Genomic DNA, 20,923 nt, shown 5'->3' on the forward strand with positions numbered 1-20,923 from the left:
ATACTTTATGTTGACAGACTAAATGCTTTCTCTCTAATATCAGGAACAAGGCAAGGATGTCCACTCTCACCACTCCTATTCAACATAGTACTGAAACTCCTAGTCAATACTATAAGGCAAGAAAGGAAATATAAGGCATGCAAATTGTAAAGGAAGAAATAAATCTGTCCCTGTTCATCCATAATATGATTGTCTGTGTAGAAAATCCCAGGAAATCTATATTTTAATTTATGTTTTATTTTTTGAGACACAGTCTTGCTCTGTCACCCAGGCTGGAGTACAGTGCCATGATCACGGCTCACTGCAACCTCTGCTTCCCAGGTTCAAGGGCTTCTCATGTCTCAGCCTCCATAGTAGCTGGGATTACAGGCATGTGCCACCACACCTGGCTAATTTTTGTATTTTTAGTAGAGATGGGGTTTCACCATGTTGGCCAGGCTGGTCTCGAACTCTTGGCCTCAAGTGATCTGCCCACCTCAGCCTCCCAAAGTGCTGGGATTATAGGCATGAGCCACTGCGCCTGGCCCAAAATCTATTTTTAAAAACCCTTCTAGTACTAATAAGCAAGTTTATCAAGTTCATAGGATACAATGTCAACACATAAAAGTCAATCATAATACTATATACAATCAATAAACAATTCAAAATCAAAATTAAAAAAAATTTACAATAGTTCTAATAAGATAAAATCATTAGGTATAACACCAATAAAACATGTATAAAAGATCTGTATGCTGGAAATTACAAAATGCTGTTAAAAAAAATCAAAGATCTACATAAATAGACATACTGTGTTCATGGACTGGAATACTCAATATGGTAAAGATGTCTATTCTCTCCAAAGTGACCTATATACTTAACACAATACCAATAAAAAACCTATCAGGATATTTTAGATATAGACAAGCTGATCCTGAAACTCATATGGAAGGGCTAAGAAACTAGAATGGCTAAAACAATTTGCAAAATAAAAACAATGTTGCTGAAACTTCAAATTATACTGCAAGGCTATAGTTACCAAAACAGCCTGGTACTGGTATAAAAACAGGCACATAGAGCAATGGAACAAAATATGGAACCCAGAAATAAAGCCAAATACTTACAGCTAACTGATCTTTAACAAAGCATACAATAACATAAAGTAGGGAAATGATACCCTATTCAAATAAATGATGCTGGGATACTTGGCAAGCCACATATAGAAGAATAAAACTGGATCCTCCTCTCTCACTTTATACAAAAATCAACTCAAGATGGATCAAAGACTTATACCTCAGACCTGAAATCATAAAAATTTTACAAGATAACATTGGGAAAACTCTTCTAGACATTGGCTTAGGCAAAGAATTCATGACTAAGAACCCAAAAGCAAATGCAACAAAAACAAAAATAAATAAATGGGACATAATTAAACTAAAATGCTTCTGTGCAGCAGAAGAAATAATCAGCAGAGTAAACAGACAACCAAGAGAGTGGGAGAAAATATTTGCAAACTATGCATTTGATAAAAGACTAACATCCAGAATATACAAGAAACTCAAAACCACTCAGCAAGAAAAAACAAATAGTCCCATCAAAAAGTGGGCAAAGGACATGAATATGGAATTCTCAAAAGAAGATATATAAACAGCGAACAAACACATGAAAAAATGCTCAACATCACTAACTTTCAGGGGAATGCGAATTAAAACCACAATGAGATACCACCTTACTCCTGCAAGAATGGCCATAATTTAAAAATAAAAAAATACATCTTGGCATGGATGTGGTGAAAAGGAAACACTTTTATAGTGCTGGTAGGAATGTAAACTAGTACAACCACTGTGGAAAACAGTATGGAGATTCCTTAAAGAACTAAAAGTAGAACTACCATTTGATCCAGCAATCCCACTACTAGGTATCTACCCAGAGGAAAGGAAGTCATTATATGAAAAAGACATGTGCACACGCATGTTTATAGCAGCACACTTCACAACTGCAAAACTATGGAATCAACTTAAATGCTCATCATCCAACGAGTGGATAAAGAAAATGTATCCATTTTCTTTATATCATATACCATGGTATATATACACCATGCAATACTACTCAGCCATAAAACAGAATGAAATAATGGCCTTTGCAGCAACTTGGATGGAGATGGAGGCCATTATTTTAAGTGAAGTCGCTTAGGAATGAAAAACCAAATATCGTTATGTTCTCACTTATAAGTGGGAGCTAAGTTATGAAGATGCAAAGGGGTAAGAATGATATAACGGACTCTGGGGACTTGGGGGGAAGGATAGAAGGAGGGTGAGTGATAAAAGACTACATATTGGGGCCAGTGTACACTGCTCGGGTGACGGATGCACCAAAATCTCAGAAACCATCACTAAAGAACTTACCCATGTAACCAAAAACCATCTGTACCCTAAAAACTATTGAAAATAAATAAATAAAACAATGTTGGTGGAATGAACTTTACTACATGATTTTGAGACTTATTATAAAGCCACTTTATACTCAGGCAGTGTGGTATTGGAAAAAGGATAGCAATCTAGATCAATGAAATAGAATAAAGAGCCCAGAAATAGACTCACTTAAATTTTAGACAAAGTCAACTAATGTTGGACAAAGGTACAAAGTCAATTCAATAGAGAAAATAGAGTCTTTTCAACAAATGGTGCTAGAATGATTGGAAGTCCACTGCAAAAATGAACTTGAATACTTAAACCTTACCCAAAAAATAATTCAAAGTGGATCATAGGTCTAAATATAAAATGTAAAACTATAAAACTTCTAAAAAAAAAAAGACTTGGGAGAGAATGTGTAAAACAATTAGTTTTTAGTTACATCATAAAAAGCATTATCCATACAAGAAAAAAATAGATAAATTGAACTATAAAAATTTAAACATTTTTATTTATGAAAAATTTTAAAATAAAAATTGTTAAATATTTATATATTAAATTTTTTTTATCTGTGAAAGACACAAAGGAATGAAAAATGCCACAGACTGAAAGAATATACTTGTACATTATATATCTGGTATATCCAAAATATATAAATAACACTTAAAACTGAACAATAAAAGATAAAATTTAATTTTAAAAATTAGCAAAGCATCTGAACAAACATTTCACCAACCCAAATGTACAGATGGCAAAGAAGTGTATTAAAAGATAATATCAATCATTAGGAAAATGAAAATTAAATGTGTAATGAGAAACACTTCAAGATACAGCTATTAAAATGGCTAGAATTAAATACATATATAAATTTACATGACAATATGAAATGCTGGCAAGGATGTATTGCAAAAGGAACTCTCACTCATTGCTAGTGGAAATGCAAAATGGTTCAGGCATTTTGGAAAACAGTTTGGCAGTTACTTTTAAAATTTAACATACACTTGACATATGACCTAGCATTTTCACTCATAGATACCTTTGGAAGGGAATTGAAAAATTAAGTTTACACAAAAATGTATACGAGAATATTTATGGAGCCTTACTAAAAATCACTAAAAACTGGAAACAACCAAGATGCTCTTCAGTTGGTGAATGGATAAACAAATTGTGGTACGATCATAAACTAGAATACCATACGGCAATTAAGATAACTGTTGATATTCATACAGTTAGGATGAATCTTAAATGCATTATACTAAGAGAAAGAAGCCATATCCAAAAGATGACATGTGATATAATTCCATTTATATGACATCCTGGACAAGGCAAAATTATAGGAACAGAGAACAGGTCAGTAGTTGCCAGGGGTTGGGGGAGGTCTGAAGGGTTGACTATAATGGGCTGTACAAGAGAATTTTTAGGGTGATGGAATTGTTCTATACGGTACTATGGAAGAGGATATCTGACTTTATACATTTGTCAAAACTCACAAAACTGAATTTTATTGCATTCAAGTTTTTATAAATCAACCAAAATGTCTGAGCAACTCAATATTGAATGCAGTTTGCAACAAATGGTTCTAACTATATTACAAGTGTATATATCATAATCTCACTAAATGGGGTGGAGAAAGAAAACCTGAAACAAATAACCACGAAAATAGTGTTTTGCTGAATATTTTAAGACTAATGACAGAAAGTAATTGTGTGTTGACACTGTACTCTAATTGGTAAAATTGTTTCTCCCAGGGGTATGAGTTAACAATTCTGAAACTACCAGTGTAGTAGGGTGGAATAAATAAATAAATAAATAAACAAACAAACAAATAAATAAATAAATAACTTGTAGATAATGAGAGTCAGGTATTTCACAGTCTAAGAAAGAAGCTCATAGTAAACAAGGGAGAAGGTCTAGAATGATGCCTTATAGTGCAATTTAGGGTCAGAAATGGTATTAACTCATGTTTATTTTAACGTATATATAAATAGACACCAAAATACAGATGGGTTAGCATGCACACAAATATTTCTTAGCTCTGTCTGCTGAGAGGGCTAGAATTAATGATACTCTAAAAGTAACAAAAGCATCCAGATCTTGGTTTCCAAATACCAATTTTCAATTACAGGAACCATGGTTTCTTGGAGAAGAGGCTGGTGTTATCTTGTAAAAAAGTAACGAAGTGCTAGAAAAATAAGGAGAATAAGAGTATATCAAAGGGACACAGGAAGGGAAAAGACAGGGATGAATAAGTGGAGCATAGAGGATTCTTAGGGCAGGGAAACTACTTTAATACTGCATACATGTCATTATAAATTTGCTCAAGCCTATAGAATGTGCAACTCCAAGAGTGAACCCTAAAGTAAACTATGGACTCTGGGTGATAGCAATGTGTCAATGTAGGTTCATCATTTGTAACAAATACCCCTGTGGCAGTGGATATTGATAATGGGAGAGGCTATGCATGTGGAGGGGAGGAAGGGAGAATATGGAAAATCTTGGTACCTTCTGCTCAATTTTGCTGCAAACCTAAAACTACTGTAAAATATAAAGTCTATTAAAAATAGAACAGAACGCAGAAGCCAATATGAAAGAGTTCCTAATGGGCAAAGCTGGGACAAGGTGACCAACAAAATAAATAAGTTGAGTATTATAACCCAAATAATTAAATATTTATGAGTACATACTTATATACATACATTGTTGAATAAATAAGTAGGGGAGAAAGGAAAAATCTTTATAGAGGGATTCCAAATAATAAATGTAGAATAAATAAGGGAAACAGAAAATCATCATTTGAACACTACTGTAATAATTGCCACAGGCACGATCCACTGATTATAGAGGGATTCCAAATAATAAATGTAGAATAAATAAGGGAAGCAGAAAATCATCATTTGAACACTACTGTAATAATTGCCACAGCCACGATCCACTGATTAATGCCAAAATTAGTGAGTGAAACTTTAAGGAGAATCTGAAGAGTTGCATAGGCTCAAATAATTTTACCCAAATTATTACAGTGTTTTAAATAAATTTCCACAAATTAGTTGATACTTCTCCCTCTAGGGGGTGGCATTTAATTTCCCTCCCCTTGAGTGTGGGCTGGACATAATGATTCACTTCCAAAGAATACAGTATGGAAAAGAAAAACAGTAACCTGGCAGACCACAACTAATCTAAGAGTTCAAGGTTAATATCATCAGCAATAAGTCATGTTGATATCATCTTCCCTCTGATGTGATGTGATGAGAAGGATACCTCACCTCTATGGTATTCTCCTTAAAACCCACAGCCCCAGTCTAAACATGAGAAAATATCTGAAAATCTCAAATTGAGGGTCATTTCACAAAACACTTGACCAAAATTGTCAAAGTTATGAAAAACAAGGAAAGACTGAAAAGCTGTCACAGATTGGATGATTCTAAGGAAATAAGACAATTAATCCCAACATGGTATGCTGGATTGGATCCTGGAACATAAAAAGGACATTAGTGAAAAAACTGAAGAAGTCTGAATAAATTATGTAGTTTAGTTAATAGTAACTTACCCATGTTAATTTATTAGTTTTGACAAATATACCATGCTTATGTAAAGTGATAACATTGGTGGAAGCTGAATGAAAGGTATAGAGCAATTCTACAATTGTTCTGTAAATCTAAAATTATTTCAAAATAAAAAGCTAAAAAATAAAAAAGCTTACTCCCAGGACAGACTTAGGTAGTAGACATTCACTTCCTGAATGCTTTCCCTTCCTATCTAGTCACTTCAGGTGGATGAAACTCTTATTTCTCCTATCATCTAATCATGTTTTTAGAAAAGGATCTTATGACAGCTGGTCACATTTTCCTCAAGCTCTTCTGTAAACTTTCAGGTAATTTTAAGTAGTACGGTATCTTACTCAAGTTGTATATGGTAGAATATAGAAGAGAGATTTCTATTTCTGGTGATATTTTAGGCTATATTTGTAAAGAGTCCTTCCAAATACAAAACACCTAAAAATACTGGATTTTAAACAAATAAAGCATGGCTGAGCTGGTGTGAAAGCAACGGAAATCCTCAGAGGCCAGGAATGAGAAAATAATTACTGATCTAAAGAGATAAATAAGCACTAAAGTCCATGTTTACCCTGGTAGCCTGGAGCAGTGTTTCACAAACATGAAATCAATTCAGTGGGTGCAACAGGCAGCATACAATATCACCCTTAATGATCCATACCTCTTGTTATTCATGACATTGTGTAGTCACTTACTTTTGAGTGTGGGCTGAATCTAGTGACTTGCTTTTAATGCATAAAATAAGGCAAAAGTGATGGGATATCACTCCTGAGATTTTATCACAAAAAGACTGGCTGGCCATTTTGTTGGTCCTCTTTGGCTCTCTCATTGACTTGCTCTGTTGGAAGCCAGCTGTCATGTTGTGAGCTTCCCTAGGAAGAGACCCACATGGCAAGAAGTTGAGGATGGTCTCTGGTCAACAGCTAGTGAGAAACTAAGGACCTCATTCCAATATGTTACGAGGAACTGAATCTTGCCAACAACCTTGTGAGTAAGTTGGAAGTGGATCCCTATCCACTCACTCCTACCCAGTAGAACCTTGAGACGACCAAAGCTTCAGCCAATACCTTGATTGTAGCCTTATTAGAGATCCTGAGCCAGAGGACCCAGCTGAGCTGTGCACTGATCTCTGACCCACAGAAACAGAGAAAATCGATGTTTACTGTTTTAAGCCACTACGTTTTGAGGTTAATTTATTACACAGTAGTTGACAAAATAATACAGTGGATCATAAAAAGCATATTTTTTGATTTAACACACACACAAATGTGTGTGTTTATTGAGTGGCAAAGTAAAAAACAATGTTTCTTCTCTGGGACATTGTCAAAGGATTGACACATTTCTGGCTTAAAACTTGGGCTTTAAGAGATAGCACGTATAGAGGATAGTAAACAAAACTCTTTGGGCTCAAAGTAGGAAGTTGGATCTGAGAACCTGACTAAAGTGTGGACCAGACAAAGGTGACATAATCAGTGGGTGAAGAAGCAGCACCTAACTGAGACTGTCTCAACCTTGGCTCAATCATGGAGGGAAACAAAAGAGTGAATAGTTACTGAGATTTTCTAGCCCAGTCCTGCATTTATGTGGGTTTGGGGCTGGGATGTACATTACCTGTGTAGAAAAAAAAAAAAGCCAACACACACACACACACACACACACACACACACACGAGAAAAACCTGTATGAATAAGAATCCACAGAAACAAACCAAAGAATCAGAATTGCAAAAGCTATAATTGGAATTATCTGATTTATCCTGTGAAATAAGCATTGGTTGTATGTTTAAAGAAATGAAGAAGGTATCAAAAGTATGTCAATGAAATGTGAGACTATCAAAGAAAGACTACATGAATTTTTAAAAGAATCAAATACAGCTTCTAGAAATTAGAAATGAGAGCATTAAAATTAAAAACTCAATGTATGAGGGTTAAACAGCAAATTAAACAGAGGTGATGAGATAATTAATGAACTGGAAAATAAATCTGAAGAAATTATATAGAAAGTACTATAGGAATAACAAGATATGGAAATATAAAATAGAGATTAAAACACATGGCTAGAATGATAAAGTCTACCATGGGTTTAATTACAGTTCCAGAAAGAAAAGAATTGATGAAAGATACCAGTCCTCAAGTTAGGGAAGCCCAGCTTTAAACAAACAAACAAAAAAAACAAGCAACATTTAGAAAAATCATAATAAAATTTCAGAACACTAAAGCCGAATAGATCTTAAAAAGCAATCAAAGATAAAAGAGAGTTTACCTAACGGGTAACAATTAGATTCGCAGTTGACTTCTCAACAGCAATAATGAAAACCAGAGATAGTGAAATAATATTACTTAAGTTCTATGAGAAAATAACTTTTAACCCAGAATTGTACACTCAGAAATAAGTCTCTTCAAGAATGAGGATGCCATAAACACATTTTCATGCAAACAACTCTAAGAGAATTTATTACCAACAGACCCTCAATAAGGGTTCTATGGAATGTACCTCAGAAAGAAGAAAAATAGTACCAAAAGAAAGGGCTAAGAGACAAGAAGAAATGGTGAGCAAGTAAAATGGTAAACATGTGTGTCAAACTAAGCCAACATTGACTTGAGAAACAACAATAAAAATGTCTATTTCATGGGCTTATAAAACAACTAAGCAAGGAACTTCTAGTTTCAGTTCCAAGAGCTTGGGAGTTCTTGCTCTCATCTTTACAATAAGGAAAATTTGGTCACACTGAAAATCAATGACTTTTCTGGGACCCATTAGAGAACTGAGGCCATAGAGAAAACTACTACCTTGAAATCTGAAGAGTCAGGCACTTTCAGAGAGAGAAAGCATCTGAAATTTGCTTATCTCGTGCGGAAAGCACTGGATGCCAGAAGCTAGTTAATACTTAACTACTACAAACAACTTTACACTTGTAAATTTATCTATTTAGAATATATGGATCAATTCCTTGAAAACCACAGCCTCTCACAAGTCAGCCAAAAATAAAACAGAAACTCGAGTAATCCTATAAACATTAAAATAATTTAGTTCAACATAAAATCTCCAGAAATAGAAATCTCCAGACCCAAATGTGTTTACTTCAAAAGTCTATAACACTTTTAAAGAAGAATTAATGCAAATTTTAAACAATATTTTCAAGGAAATAAGAAGAGGAGGGAATATTTTCAACTAATTTTATGAGGCCAGAATTACCCTGACACCAAAACCAGACAAATGGATTACCAAAAACCCAAAAACTCTATAGTCCACTCTCTCATAAACTTAGATGAAAAAATCCTCAACAAAATATTGGCAGACAGAATCCAACATCACATGAAAATAATTACAGTCAGTCCTCCATATCTGTTGGTTCCACATCTGCAGATTCAACCAACAGCAGATAGAAAATACTTTTAAAAACAATAAAAATAACAAGAACAAAACACTACAAATAAAAAGCAATACAGTATAACAACCATTTACATAGCATTTACATTGTGTTAGGTATCATAATTAATCTACAGATTATTTAAAGTATATGAGAGGATATGTGTAAGTTATTTGCAAACACTAGGCCATTTTATAAAAGGGACTTAAGCATTCATGGATTTTGGTATCTGCAGGGGTTCCTAGAACCAATCCTCTGCAGATATTGAGGGATGACTGTATATGCAATGATTAAGTGGGATTTAGTACAGGTATGCAAGACAAGAATAAAATTCAAAAAATCAATTAATGTAGTCCACCCTATCAACAAACTAAAGAAGAAAAATCAATACATACTGACAAAGCACTTCATAAAACCCATTAATGATAAAAACTTTCAGCAAGTTAGGAATAAAGATGAATTACCTAAACTTGATAGGCACTCCTTTCTTTAAATAATTTTAATGAGTTTGAGCATTCAGCAATTCGCGAATTGGGAAGCACAATACACAAGCAGCTCAGGGCTCCACTGAGGGGGATCAAGGGAAAACTTTTATAAGGTGTTCTCAGAAAAAAGATGAAATAAATATTTGATTGCTTAAAGTAGAAAGTCCATAGTTAGAGGTTAGTTGGTGGTTTCTGAATGGTTAAGCTTAAGATTTTATATTTTTATTTTTTATTTTAAGTTCAGGGGTACATGTGCAAGTTTCTTAGTGAGATAAATTAATGTCACAAGAGTTTGTTGTACAGATTATTTTGTCACCCAGGTGTACCTATTACGTATTAACTAGCACCCATTAGTTATTCTTCCTGATCTTCTCCCTTCTCCTACCCTCCACCCTCAGGTAGGTCTCAAATGTGTGTTGTTCCCCTCTGTGTCCATGTGTTCTCATCATTTAGCTCCCACTTACAAGGGAGAACATGCAGTATTTGGTTTTCTGTTCCTATTTTAGGTTGCTAAGGATAATGGCCTCCAGCTCCATCCATGTCCCTGCAAAGGACATGATCTCATTCTTTTTTATGGCTGCATAGTATTCCATGGCATACACATACTACATTTTCTTTATCCAGTCTATCACTGATGGACATTTAGGTTGATTCCATGTCTTTGGTATTGTGAATAGTGCTGCAATGAACATATGTCTGCATGTGTCTTTATAATAGAACGATTTATATCCCCTTGGGTATATACCCAGTAATGGGATTGCTGGGTTGAATGGTAGTTCTGTTTTTAGCTCTTTGATGAATCACTACACTGCTTTCCACATGGTTGAGCTAATTTACATTCCCACCAGCAGTGTATAAACATGCACTTTCTTCTGCAATCTCGCCAGTATCTGTTATTTTTTGACTTTTTTATGATAGCGATTCTGACGGGTGTGAGATGTTATCTCACTGTGGCCTTGATTTGCATTTCCCTAATGATCAGTGATGTTGAGCGTTTTTTCATATGCTTGTTGGCTGTATGTGTGTCTTCTTTTGAAAAGTGTCTGTTCGTGTCCTTTGCCCACTTTTTACTCAGGTTGTCTTTTTCTTGTAAATTTGTTTAAGTTCAACTTGATAAGAAACTTCTACAAAGCAAACAAAAACTATCACCAACATTATACTTAAAAGTGAAAGACTAAATGCTTTCCCCCTAACATCAGGACTAATGTAAGGATTTCCACCTTCTCCACTCTTTTGACATAGTACTAGAAGTTCTAACCACTGCAATAAGGCAATAAAAGGAAATAAAAGGCATACAGTTTGGAAAATAATTTTAAAAAATTCCCTATTTGCAAATGTCATGATTGTCTACATAGAAATATCCCCCTAAATTACAGAAATTCCTCGAACTAACAAGTGAGTTCATCAAGGCTGCAAGATACAAGATCAACACACAAAGACAATCTTGAGACTTTCATTTCTGGCATGACAGCATGAGGAGCTCTGAAGACCCATTCTCTAATAAAACAAGCTCAGCTGGCAAAAATTACAACATAACAACCTTTTAAAATCTCTGGAAATTGTCCTAATGGAATACAGCACATGAAGATATTTTTATTCAAGAAAATCTACTGAAATTTGGTAAGAACACAGTCTTTGACACATGTGCCATGCTACTGTTCCCAACCTTACTACTGTCCCCTCACTACTGGCTCCAAGCTTAGCTTGATAGAAGCTCCACTTAAGGCGTGTATAGCCAAGATGAAGCTCCCTTTTGTCTTGAGAGAATGTCCCATCAATACTTTGGCATCTTACTGGAAGGAGCAGAGAGCTAGCATTTAGCATTCCCTTCAGCTCAGAATTGCAGAGGCTAAATTCCTGGCAAGTGTGGTTAAGAGGCTGGAGGATCCCTTCCTACTCCCAGTTTTTACTCATAGAATGGAGGCTATATACCAGGTGCAATAGGCTAAGAATACTGAGGTCCTGATTACCCTCATTCCATCTTGCTCATAGGGTAGATTCCACACCAGGACAGGCAAACTAAGACCAGAAGCTGCTGCCTTGCCCAGAACCCAGAACAGTGCTCAGACAGTATACCCATGGAGAGAGGAAATTCATAAGATGAGAGAGCTCTGAAATTCTCCCCCCAAAACTAACTTTATTTTTAACATAGTACAAAGAAGCTCAAGCCCAAGGATGTTCTCAAAAACTACAAGTTCACTTAACTAACAGCAACATAGGCCAGCTCGTTCATCAGAGAGAACAAGAGAAAGAGGGACAGGTAAGAAGAGCCCTTCTGGGGTATGAAGAAACCTCCAAGACTTACTTCACAAACTACTCGTGCTAGAGTTTAATTAGATAAGGCTGCTGGGCAATGCATGCTTCAGGACACTGCCAAACAAACAAACAAACAAAAAACAAAAACAGAATACAGCGTTCAGCTAGTAATTAGTGGAGCCTAGAGTGTAATACCCCCATGTGGGCTGACAGCTTAATAGAGAGACTGGGAAAAAGTCAAAGAAAGCCCAAATTACCTGCAAGCCAAAAACTATGCACTCCAAGAAGCAACACTGAAGGGTTCACACTGCAGGGAAACATACTTTAAAAATAGCCTAGCCAAGTCACAAAGCAAAGAGTTATATAGAAATAAGGAAATGATACCAGAAGGTAATTCAAACCCACAGGAACAAATGAAAATAATAGAAAATAATACATACATGTTCTCCTTAATTTTCTCAGCTTCCTTAAAACATAAAATTATATAAAATAATAATTATAATGCTGTATTGTTTACTTTTTAGCATATACAGATATAATATATATATTATAATAGCTCAAAAAGGAAGGTGAAAGAGAGCTATATAGGAGTAAAATTTTCATATCTCATTGGAATTAAATTAGTACAAATCTGAAGCACACTGATGTATGATGTATGTGAAAAGCCCTAGAACAACCACGAAGAAAATACCTCAAAAATATATAATAAAAAATGATCAAATGAATTAAAAAGTTAAACTAGAATAATTCATTTAATGCAAAAGAAAGCAGTAAAGGAGGAATAGAGGGAAAAAGACATGAGCTCTATGGAAAAATAAAACTGCATATTTAAACCAACTATATCAATAATGATTTTAAATCAGAACAGATAAATCAAACCAATCAAAAGGTAGAGAATATCTAACTGAATACAAACAAACAAGATCCAACTGCATGCTGCCTACAGAAGATACATTTTAGACTGAAAGATACAAGGCAGGCCTGGTGGCTCACGCCTATAATCCGAGCACTTTGGGAAACCAAGGTGGGAGGATCCCTTGAGCCCAGAAGTTTGAGACCAGCCTGGGCAACATAGTGAGACTCCATCTCTATTCTAAAAAAGAAAGAAGAAAAAAGAGAAAGAAGCAAATGGATTAAAAGTAAAAGAATGTTAAGTAATACATCATGCAAACAGCAACCACAAGAAATTTGGAGTGACCATACTAATATGAGACAAAATGGATGTTCAAAAACATTACTAGAGATATACAGGGACATTTAATAATGACAAAAGGGTCAATCCATAATGAATATATCACAATTATAAACGTATATGCCTAAACAACAGAGCCGCCAAATACATGAAGCAAAACTGGCAGAATTGAAGGGAGAAATAGACAATCCACTGACAATAGTTGGAAACTTCAAGACCACTCTTTCAATAATGGATTGAACAACTACATAGAAGATCAACAACAGGGAAATAGAGGACTTCAACACAAAGTAGTAATAACAAACATCTGTAAAACACTCCATCTCCAAACAGCAGACTATACATTTTTCCAAAGTGTACATCAAACATTCTCCAAGACAGACAATATTCTAGGCCATAAAACAAGCTTTAATAAATTTGGAAGAATGGAAATCATATAAAGTATGTTCTCCAATCATAATGGAGTAAAATAAAAAATTAATAACAGAGAGAACTTTGGAAAATTCACAAATATGGGAACCTAAAGGAAACAGAAGAAGGATATAATAAGGATTAGAGGTGAAAATAATAAAACAGAGACTAGGAAAACATTAGAAAAAAATCAACAAAATCAAAAGTTGGTTATTTGAAAAAATTAATAAACTTGACAAACCTTTAGTGAGACTGACCAAGAAAAAAAAGAGAAAACTCAGATTAATAAATTCAGGAAAAAAAGAGGAGACATTACTACTGACTTCATGAAAATAAAAAGAATTATAAGGGAATATTATGAACAATCATAAACTGTATGCCAACACAATAAACGCCTTAGGTGAAATAGACAAATTATTAGAATGATACAAACTCTCAAAACTGACTAAAAAAGAAATGAAATCTAAATAGATCTATAACAAGGGGTTGAATAAGTAATGAAAAACCTTGCCAGAAAGAAAAGTCCAGGATTAGATGGTTTCACTGGTGAATTCTAGCAAACATTTAAAGAATAATACGATTCTTCAAAAGCTCTTTCAAAAAGTAGAAGAGGAGGAAGCACTTCCCAACTCATTCTATGAGGCCAGTATTTCTGTGCTACCAAAGTTAGGCACATATATTAGAAGAAAAGAAAATTATAGACCAATAGCTGTTATGAATATGGATGTAAAAATCCCCACAAAACACTAGCAAACTGAACCCAGGAATGTATAAAAGGATTTATATGTATACATTATATATATGTATATATTATACTTATACTTTATACATCACAATCAAGTTAGATTTATTATAGGAATGCAAGCTTGATTTAACTTTTGAAAATCAATTAATGCAACAGACCATATCAATAGAATTAAGGACAAAAACCATATGATCATCATAATAGGCACAGATAAAGCATTTGGGAAATTAAATATCCCTTCATAATAAAACCAACAACAAATTAAGAATAGAAGGAAAGGTCCTAACCTAATAAAAGACACCAATGAAAAACCCACAGTGAATATCACACTTAATGGTGAAAGACTGAATAGTTTCTCCCATGCCCACTGCCAAGATCAGTAACAAGAGAAGGATGTCTGTTTTCATCCCAATTTCAAAATTACAATTAAACTACAGTAATCAAGAATGTGTGGTACTGGTATAAGGGTAGAGATACATATAAATCAATGGAATAGAACTGAGAGCCCAGAAGTAAATCCTTCAACTTATAGTCACCTGATTTTCATCAAGGTTGCCAAGACAATTAAGTAGGGGAAAGAAGAGTCTTTTCAAAAAATGCTGCTAGGACAACTGGATATCCACATGCAAAAGAACGAAGCTGGATTCCCATCTCACACCACATGCAAATATTAACTCGGAATAAATTGAAAAACCTAAATGTAAGAGCTAAGACTATAAGACTCTTAGAAAAAAGCCTAGGCATAAATCTTTGTGACTTTGCATGCTACAACATGGATTAACCTTGAAAACATGCCCAAAGAAACGAGCCAGATACAAAAGGCCACATATTGTATGATTCCCCTTATATAAAATGTCCAGAATAGGCAAATCCATTGAGACTGAAAGTAGATTAGTGGTTGCCAGGGGCTAAGGGGAGAGGGTCATCTGGAGTGAGTCTAGAGTATGGAATTCCTTTTTGGTATAAAGAAAATGTCCTGGAATTAGTGATGATGATTAAACGACTATGTGAATATACTCAAAACCACTGACTGTATACTTCAAAATGGTGAATTTTATGGTATGTGAATTATATCTCTATCAAAAACAATTTTTTAAATGTAGGAAAACACATACCAGGCAAATATTAAGCTAAATAAAGCTAATGTAGGTATATTAATATGAGAAAAAAGATCGATTATAGGGCAAAAACGTCAATGATACCAAATTACCAGGTATTACCAGAGTTAATAATTTCCTTACATGGTGATAAAATATTCAATTCACAAGGAAGATATAGCAATTCTAAATTTGTTTGTAACTACGAACTTTCAAGATTGACAGAATTACAAGTAGACATTAACAAATTTTCCATATCAACAGGCAGCCAAAACCCCAGAAGAATATAGAACATTTGAGCCAGATTAACAAACACAACTTAACCGAGGTATATAGTACACTTAACACAACTGTAAAATGCACATTCTTTTCAAGTGCTCTTGGAACATTTACCAGATTGTCCATATGTTGGTTCATAAACCAAGTCTCAACAGATTTCAAAGAACTGAAATAATACAAAGTTTGTTCTCTGACCAGAATGGAATTAAAATAGAAATGACAAGAGCACTGATCTATCAAAACAGAAGCTGGTCCAAGGGCTGGCACCAAGTACTGGAGGCCTCCTGCTGTGGTAGGCATTAATCCTTTAGTTGCTAGATGATAATCAGTAGGTCCTGGCTGTCCTGGGAAACGAATTGAGGTGGCCAGGGTAACTGGGTAAGTGTTGGAGAGACTGAAAAAGCCTGGGACAGTGCCTATTTATAAAATGGACTAGAAATATTTTGAAAATTCATATGGCCATACGATTGTGAATCTGTGGAATATCAGCCCTGTTTAGTAGGCCAATTATAGCATTGGATACTTAAATTAGAAAAGAAGAAAGTCTAAAAATGAATGAACTGAGCAGCATGCAACTCTATTAGTTAAAAAAGAACAACAGAATAAATCCAAAGAAAGTAGGAGAAACAGAATAATGATGAAAAAATAGTTAAATAGAAAATAAAGATAACAAAGGATGAAAAAGTCAAAAGTTGATTATTTTAGAAGAATTATAAAAGTGTCAAACTTATAGCAAGATTGATCAAGAGAAAAAAGAAGGTGCAAATAAATAATATTATAATGAAAGAGAAGCTATAACTACAAATGCAACAGAGATAAAAAAGATACAAAGATAAGAACTTTACACAAAATAAATTTGAAAACTGATGTGAAGTAGAAAAATTCATAGAAAACCATAACTTAGGAAAGCTTAAGAAAGCTAACTTTAGTGGAAATAGCAAACTGAAAGGATTCTATAACTGATAAAAGAGATTGTATCAGTTAAAATGTTAAAGGAGACACCAGGTCCAGATATTTTACCTGGAAATGCTGCCAGGTAAAATATTTGAGGAATGGCTAGTTCTGCAGACAACCTCTGTCAGAGGACAGAATGAAAGGAAATAGTTCCCACCTGATTTTATGAGGTTAGTATAATCTTGACACTCTTGGAAAAATTACAGGCCAATCTCTTTCCTGAGCAAAATGCTAAAATCCTAAACAAAATATTAGTGAAAGAAATTCAGAAGTTTTTATTTATCCCAGGACTGCAAGATTATTTAAACACAAGAAAACCTCTGATGTAATGTACCACATTAATGGGTTAAAATAGAAAATTAATGTCATTTCAGTGAATACAGAAAACATGTTTAATAAAATTCAATATTCATTCATCTTTTAAAAATTGTATTGGCAAACTCAGAATAAACAGGAACCTCTTTAACCTATTAAATGATACCTACCAAAAAACTACAGCAAATTTGCTCAATGGTGAAACTTAAAATCAGGATCAGCATAAGAATACACACTATTAACATTTCTTTTCAACGTGTACTGCACATCTCTTGTGTGTATATTAAAGGTGGGAGGTCTTAGCAGTGTAATAATATAAGAAAGATAAAAATGAGCATTGTGGGGAAAATGAAAGCTGTCATTTACATACATATTATCAAAATTCATAAGAAAGTTTAGCAGGTTTGCTAGTTACAAATTCGTTACATGAAAAACAAATACAGTTGTATACATTAGCAACATACTGCTATAAAATTTAATTTTCTAAAAAGGTACTGCTTAAGATAGCAACAAAAAATAAGCCAAAAAAATCTTACAATGGCATGGAAACCTTTTATAGATTAAATTATAAAACTTCACTGAATATGAAAAAGTCTGAATATATGGAGTGACATACCATGTTTAGGGAAGACTCAATGTCACAAAAATGGCAACTCTCCTCAAATTGACTGATTTACAGATTGAATGTAATTTCCATCAAAATCCCAAAAGTTCTCTCTCTCTCTCTCCCTCTCTCTCTGTCTGTGTGTGTGTGTGTGTGTATATGTGTGTAACTTGGAAAGCTGATTCCAAAATTTATGGAGAAGAGCATTGGGCCAAGAATAGCCAAGACACTCCATAAGAAGGACAAGATGAAGGGACTTGCTCTACCAGGATAAAGGTACAAGAATGCCCATTGGATTATTCTTCATAATCAAAAATTAGAAACTACCCAAATGCTCAACGATAGTAAGATAGATAAACTGTGGGATATTCATAAGGGGAATAAACAAACTACAACTGCTTGCAATGATAACATGGGTGGTTCACATAAACATAATGTTGGATGAGAAAAGAATATGCACAGCTGTTCAAGTACTTTACATGTTAATGTATTTAATCTTCAGAATAACATTAAGTAACTGTGTGTCTTCTAGAGAGGATGCTCCAAGAAAAAGGTGATTCAGACCTTACAGGGACCAACAGATTGGCCTCCCCAACAAGAAGTGAACCAGACATTGTCCAGACTTGGCAACCACTATCTAAGTTTTTTGCATCTATGGTCTGATAAAATTTAGTCAAATATTAATGAGTGACTGTCTTGTGCACACAGGGCCCCATTCTTGGCTATGGTGAGTGGTAGAGTGGAAGTAGCACAGAGTGACAATTTACTGAGCATCTACTATGTGCCAGGATCAGGGCCCGATGTTGAGGATATGATGGTAAATGAGACCACACACACACTTTCTTGTTTAAATAACAAGAACAATAATAATTAGGATAATTAACAATTACTGAGTATGTACTATGTGCTGGACACTCTTCTAAGCACGTCACATGCTTCAGCTCATCTAATCTTCACAACTACACTGTTATTAACTTCCTTTTACAGGTGAGGAAACAGAAGCCCAGAGAGGTTAAGAGAGTTGTCCAAGGTCACAGACACAGGGGGAGATAGAGCTGGAACTCAAACCTAGGCAGTCTGGATCCAGAACCTCTGAATCAGTGAATTACTCCCAATAACACTGGGTTGCAGGCATTAATCCTGTTTTATAGCTGAGGAAAATGACACTCCAAACTAAAGTGAGCACATATTTATTTTTCACCTTCTATTTGATAGAGACTATATTAGGTGATTTATGTATATTATCTCTCCAACTTGAAAGACACCGTTCCCAGGACTATAAGCATTCTAGCTCTGGAGGACCCGTGTATGCAGAGAATGGCTTGCTTGTTTGTCAACTAAACAGCCCCTTGGAAAAGGCCAAGAGTGGCTGGCTGGGTGAGGGTACCTCTCAGTCTCCAGGCTCCTAGATCTCCAGATGAGTGAGTGAGAGAGCTGGTGGAGATAAGAAAGAGAGAGAATAGGAGCCTAGTCTTTTTTCTCTCTCTTCCTCCACCCACACCCTACATCCTGTATATTATAACTATATTTAACATCCTATATGCTCCTGGATCCTCTAAGCAACTACTGCTACCCCCAATATCCCTGAGCCTGGGCCTCCTCTAGCATTAGCAGACTGGAAACTTGGTTAGCTGGCCTTTGGGGTGTCTGAGTCCCACAGTCCACAGCTGCCTTATCTTAACCCACCTTATGGCCACTCAGGCCACAATCCCTGGGCTGGATGCACCTTGGTCCACCACTGTCGCCTGTTATCTATGGGAAATGGTATACTCCAGTTTTTATTTTAAATATGTACAGGTTTTGTTTTGCCCTTGATCTTTCTCAAATTTTCAAAGTGAGCACCACACCAGTGGGCTGGCCCTGAGAGACTGTCTCTCTCAAATTCCCAGAGCAGCAAGGAAGTCCATATGTGCCAGGAAGGCAACACTGGAGACAGGACATTAAGTGTTTCCCAACCTAGGAAGGTATAGAGACTCAGAAAAGGCCTGAGAAAGGAGAGGAGCAATACTGACCAGTGACATGGCACTGTTGTGTACCCAGCACCTGTCCCCTGAAAGATGATGCCAGGAGCCATCACCTTATTTCACCCAGGCACTATCAGTCAGGCAAGACCAACTCCCAGACACTTCACAGAAGTCACCAAAATGAAACATACTAGGCTATCACTGAACAGTCCTAAACTAGAAATCTTAAATTCCAAACAAGAAGCATTCCAAACAAGCTCTGCATAAGAAAGGAAAAGTTCCTAAAGATTCCTCTGATTAAGATGGTCTTAACCTAATCCTCCTTCTTTGTCTTCATCTCTTTCTTTCCGCCTGTCTTCTCTCTCATTCTTTCCTCACCTTTTTGACACTAGCCTCTATGTCATCCAGTTGTTCACCTATTCCAACTTTTAGGGTGAGATAGGAGTGGATGGCAAGGGGAGGTGCATCCTTTGCTCTTCTACACCCACTCTACCACCACCACCTTGAAACCCACGGAAGCAAACCCCACTTACAGCCCCTTCTCCGTTGCAGCCTGCTGCTGCCGCTGCTGTGTGGAATCCAGATCTTCTGCAACCTGGTTTGGGTGAGCTCTCCCATCTCTGGAGACATCTTAGGAGTCGCAGCTAATGACATCACTGCCCACAAGGTACCTGGCCTCACTTCCTATCTTACTAGCTGTTTTTTCTCTTGCTGTGGCCACAGCAGAAGGTGGACAGGGCTGGGACAGCGGTTGTACTGGGTTTCTGAGCCCTTTCAAAGTCTGTCTTCAGTCCCCTCTCTTCTTTCCTCTGGTCCTAGCCTGCCTCTGCTCCTGTATGTACTAGTGGGGTATTGGGTGCAGAGGGCAAGAGGTTGGGCACAGGTCAGAAGAGGCCTCTGAACTCCAAGGGCTGTGTACATAGGAGGTAAGTTGGAGCCCAACAAGGAAGGCGGCCAGCAACACAGCCCAGGTCTGACCAGTCACTTCCCTCCAATGAAGACAAGACTAATAGAGTATGCAAATAAAAGACCAAAGATCATGTGCTTACAGCCTGTGTGGGGTAGAGAGGCAAAGGTGATGGAGGTAGGTCTCACCGGCTTTCCCAGCTTTGAAATAAAAAAATGGGCCCAAGTAGAATGTCAAGCTCCAACCCAGAAACCAAGATTCACATCAGAAATGCAAGGTTCCCAAGGACAAAAACACAAACACAAAGTCCCTACTGGGGAATGCAGTGTTTTGAGCTGGCAATTAGAGGCCCAAACTGGACATGGAAGGTCCACTACTTCTCTGCTTCCCCGACCCAAAA

At 35.8% G+C, this 20,923-nt stretch overlaps 1 protein-coding gene across 1 annotated transcript in view; it reads right to left on the bottom strand.

Moving 5' to 3' along the window:
* PFKFB1 (6-phosphofructo-2-kinase/fructose-2,6-biphosphatase 1) overlaps positions 1-20,645 on the bottom strand; it is a 56,085-nt gene extending 35,440 nt beyond the window's left edge. Inside the window, exon 1 of the mRNA XM_024240689.2 lies at positions 20,150-20,645. Coding sequence (XP_024096457.1) covers positions 20,150-20,270 — 121 coding nt within the window. The 5' untranslated portion in view covers positions 20,271-20,645. The remainder of the gene's footprint in view (positions 1-20,149) is intronic.
* Between the last annotated feature and the right edge of the window lie 278 nt (positions 20,646-20,923).

The sequence above is a fragment of the Pongo abelii genome, chromosome X (genome assembly GCF_028885655.2).
Source record: "Pongo abelii isolate AG06213 chromosome X, NHGRI_mPonAbe1-v2.0_pri, whole genome shotgun sequence".
In the NCBI taxonomy this organism is placed as follows: domain Eukaryota; kingdom Metazoa; phylum Chordata; class Mammalia; order Primates; family Hominidae; genus Pongo; species Pongo abelii.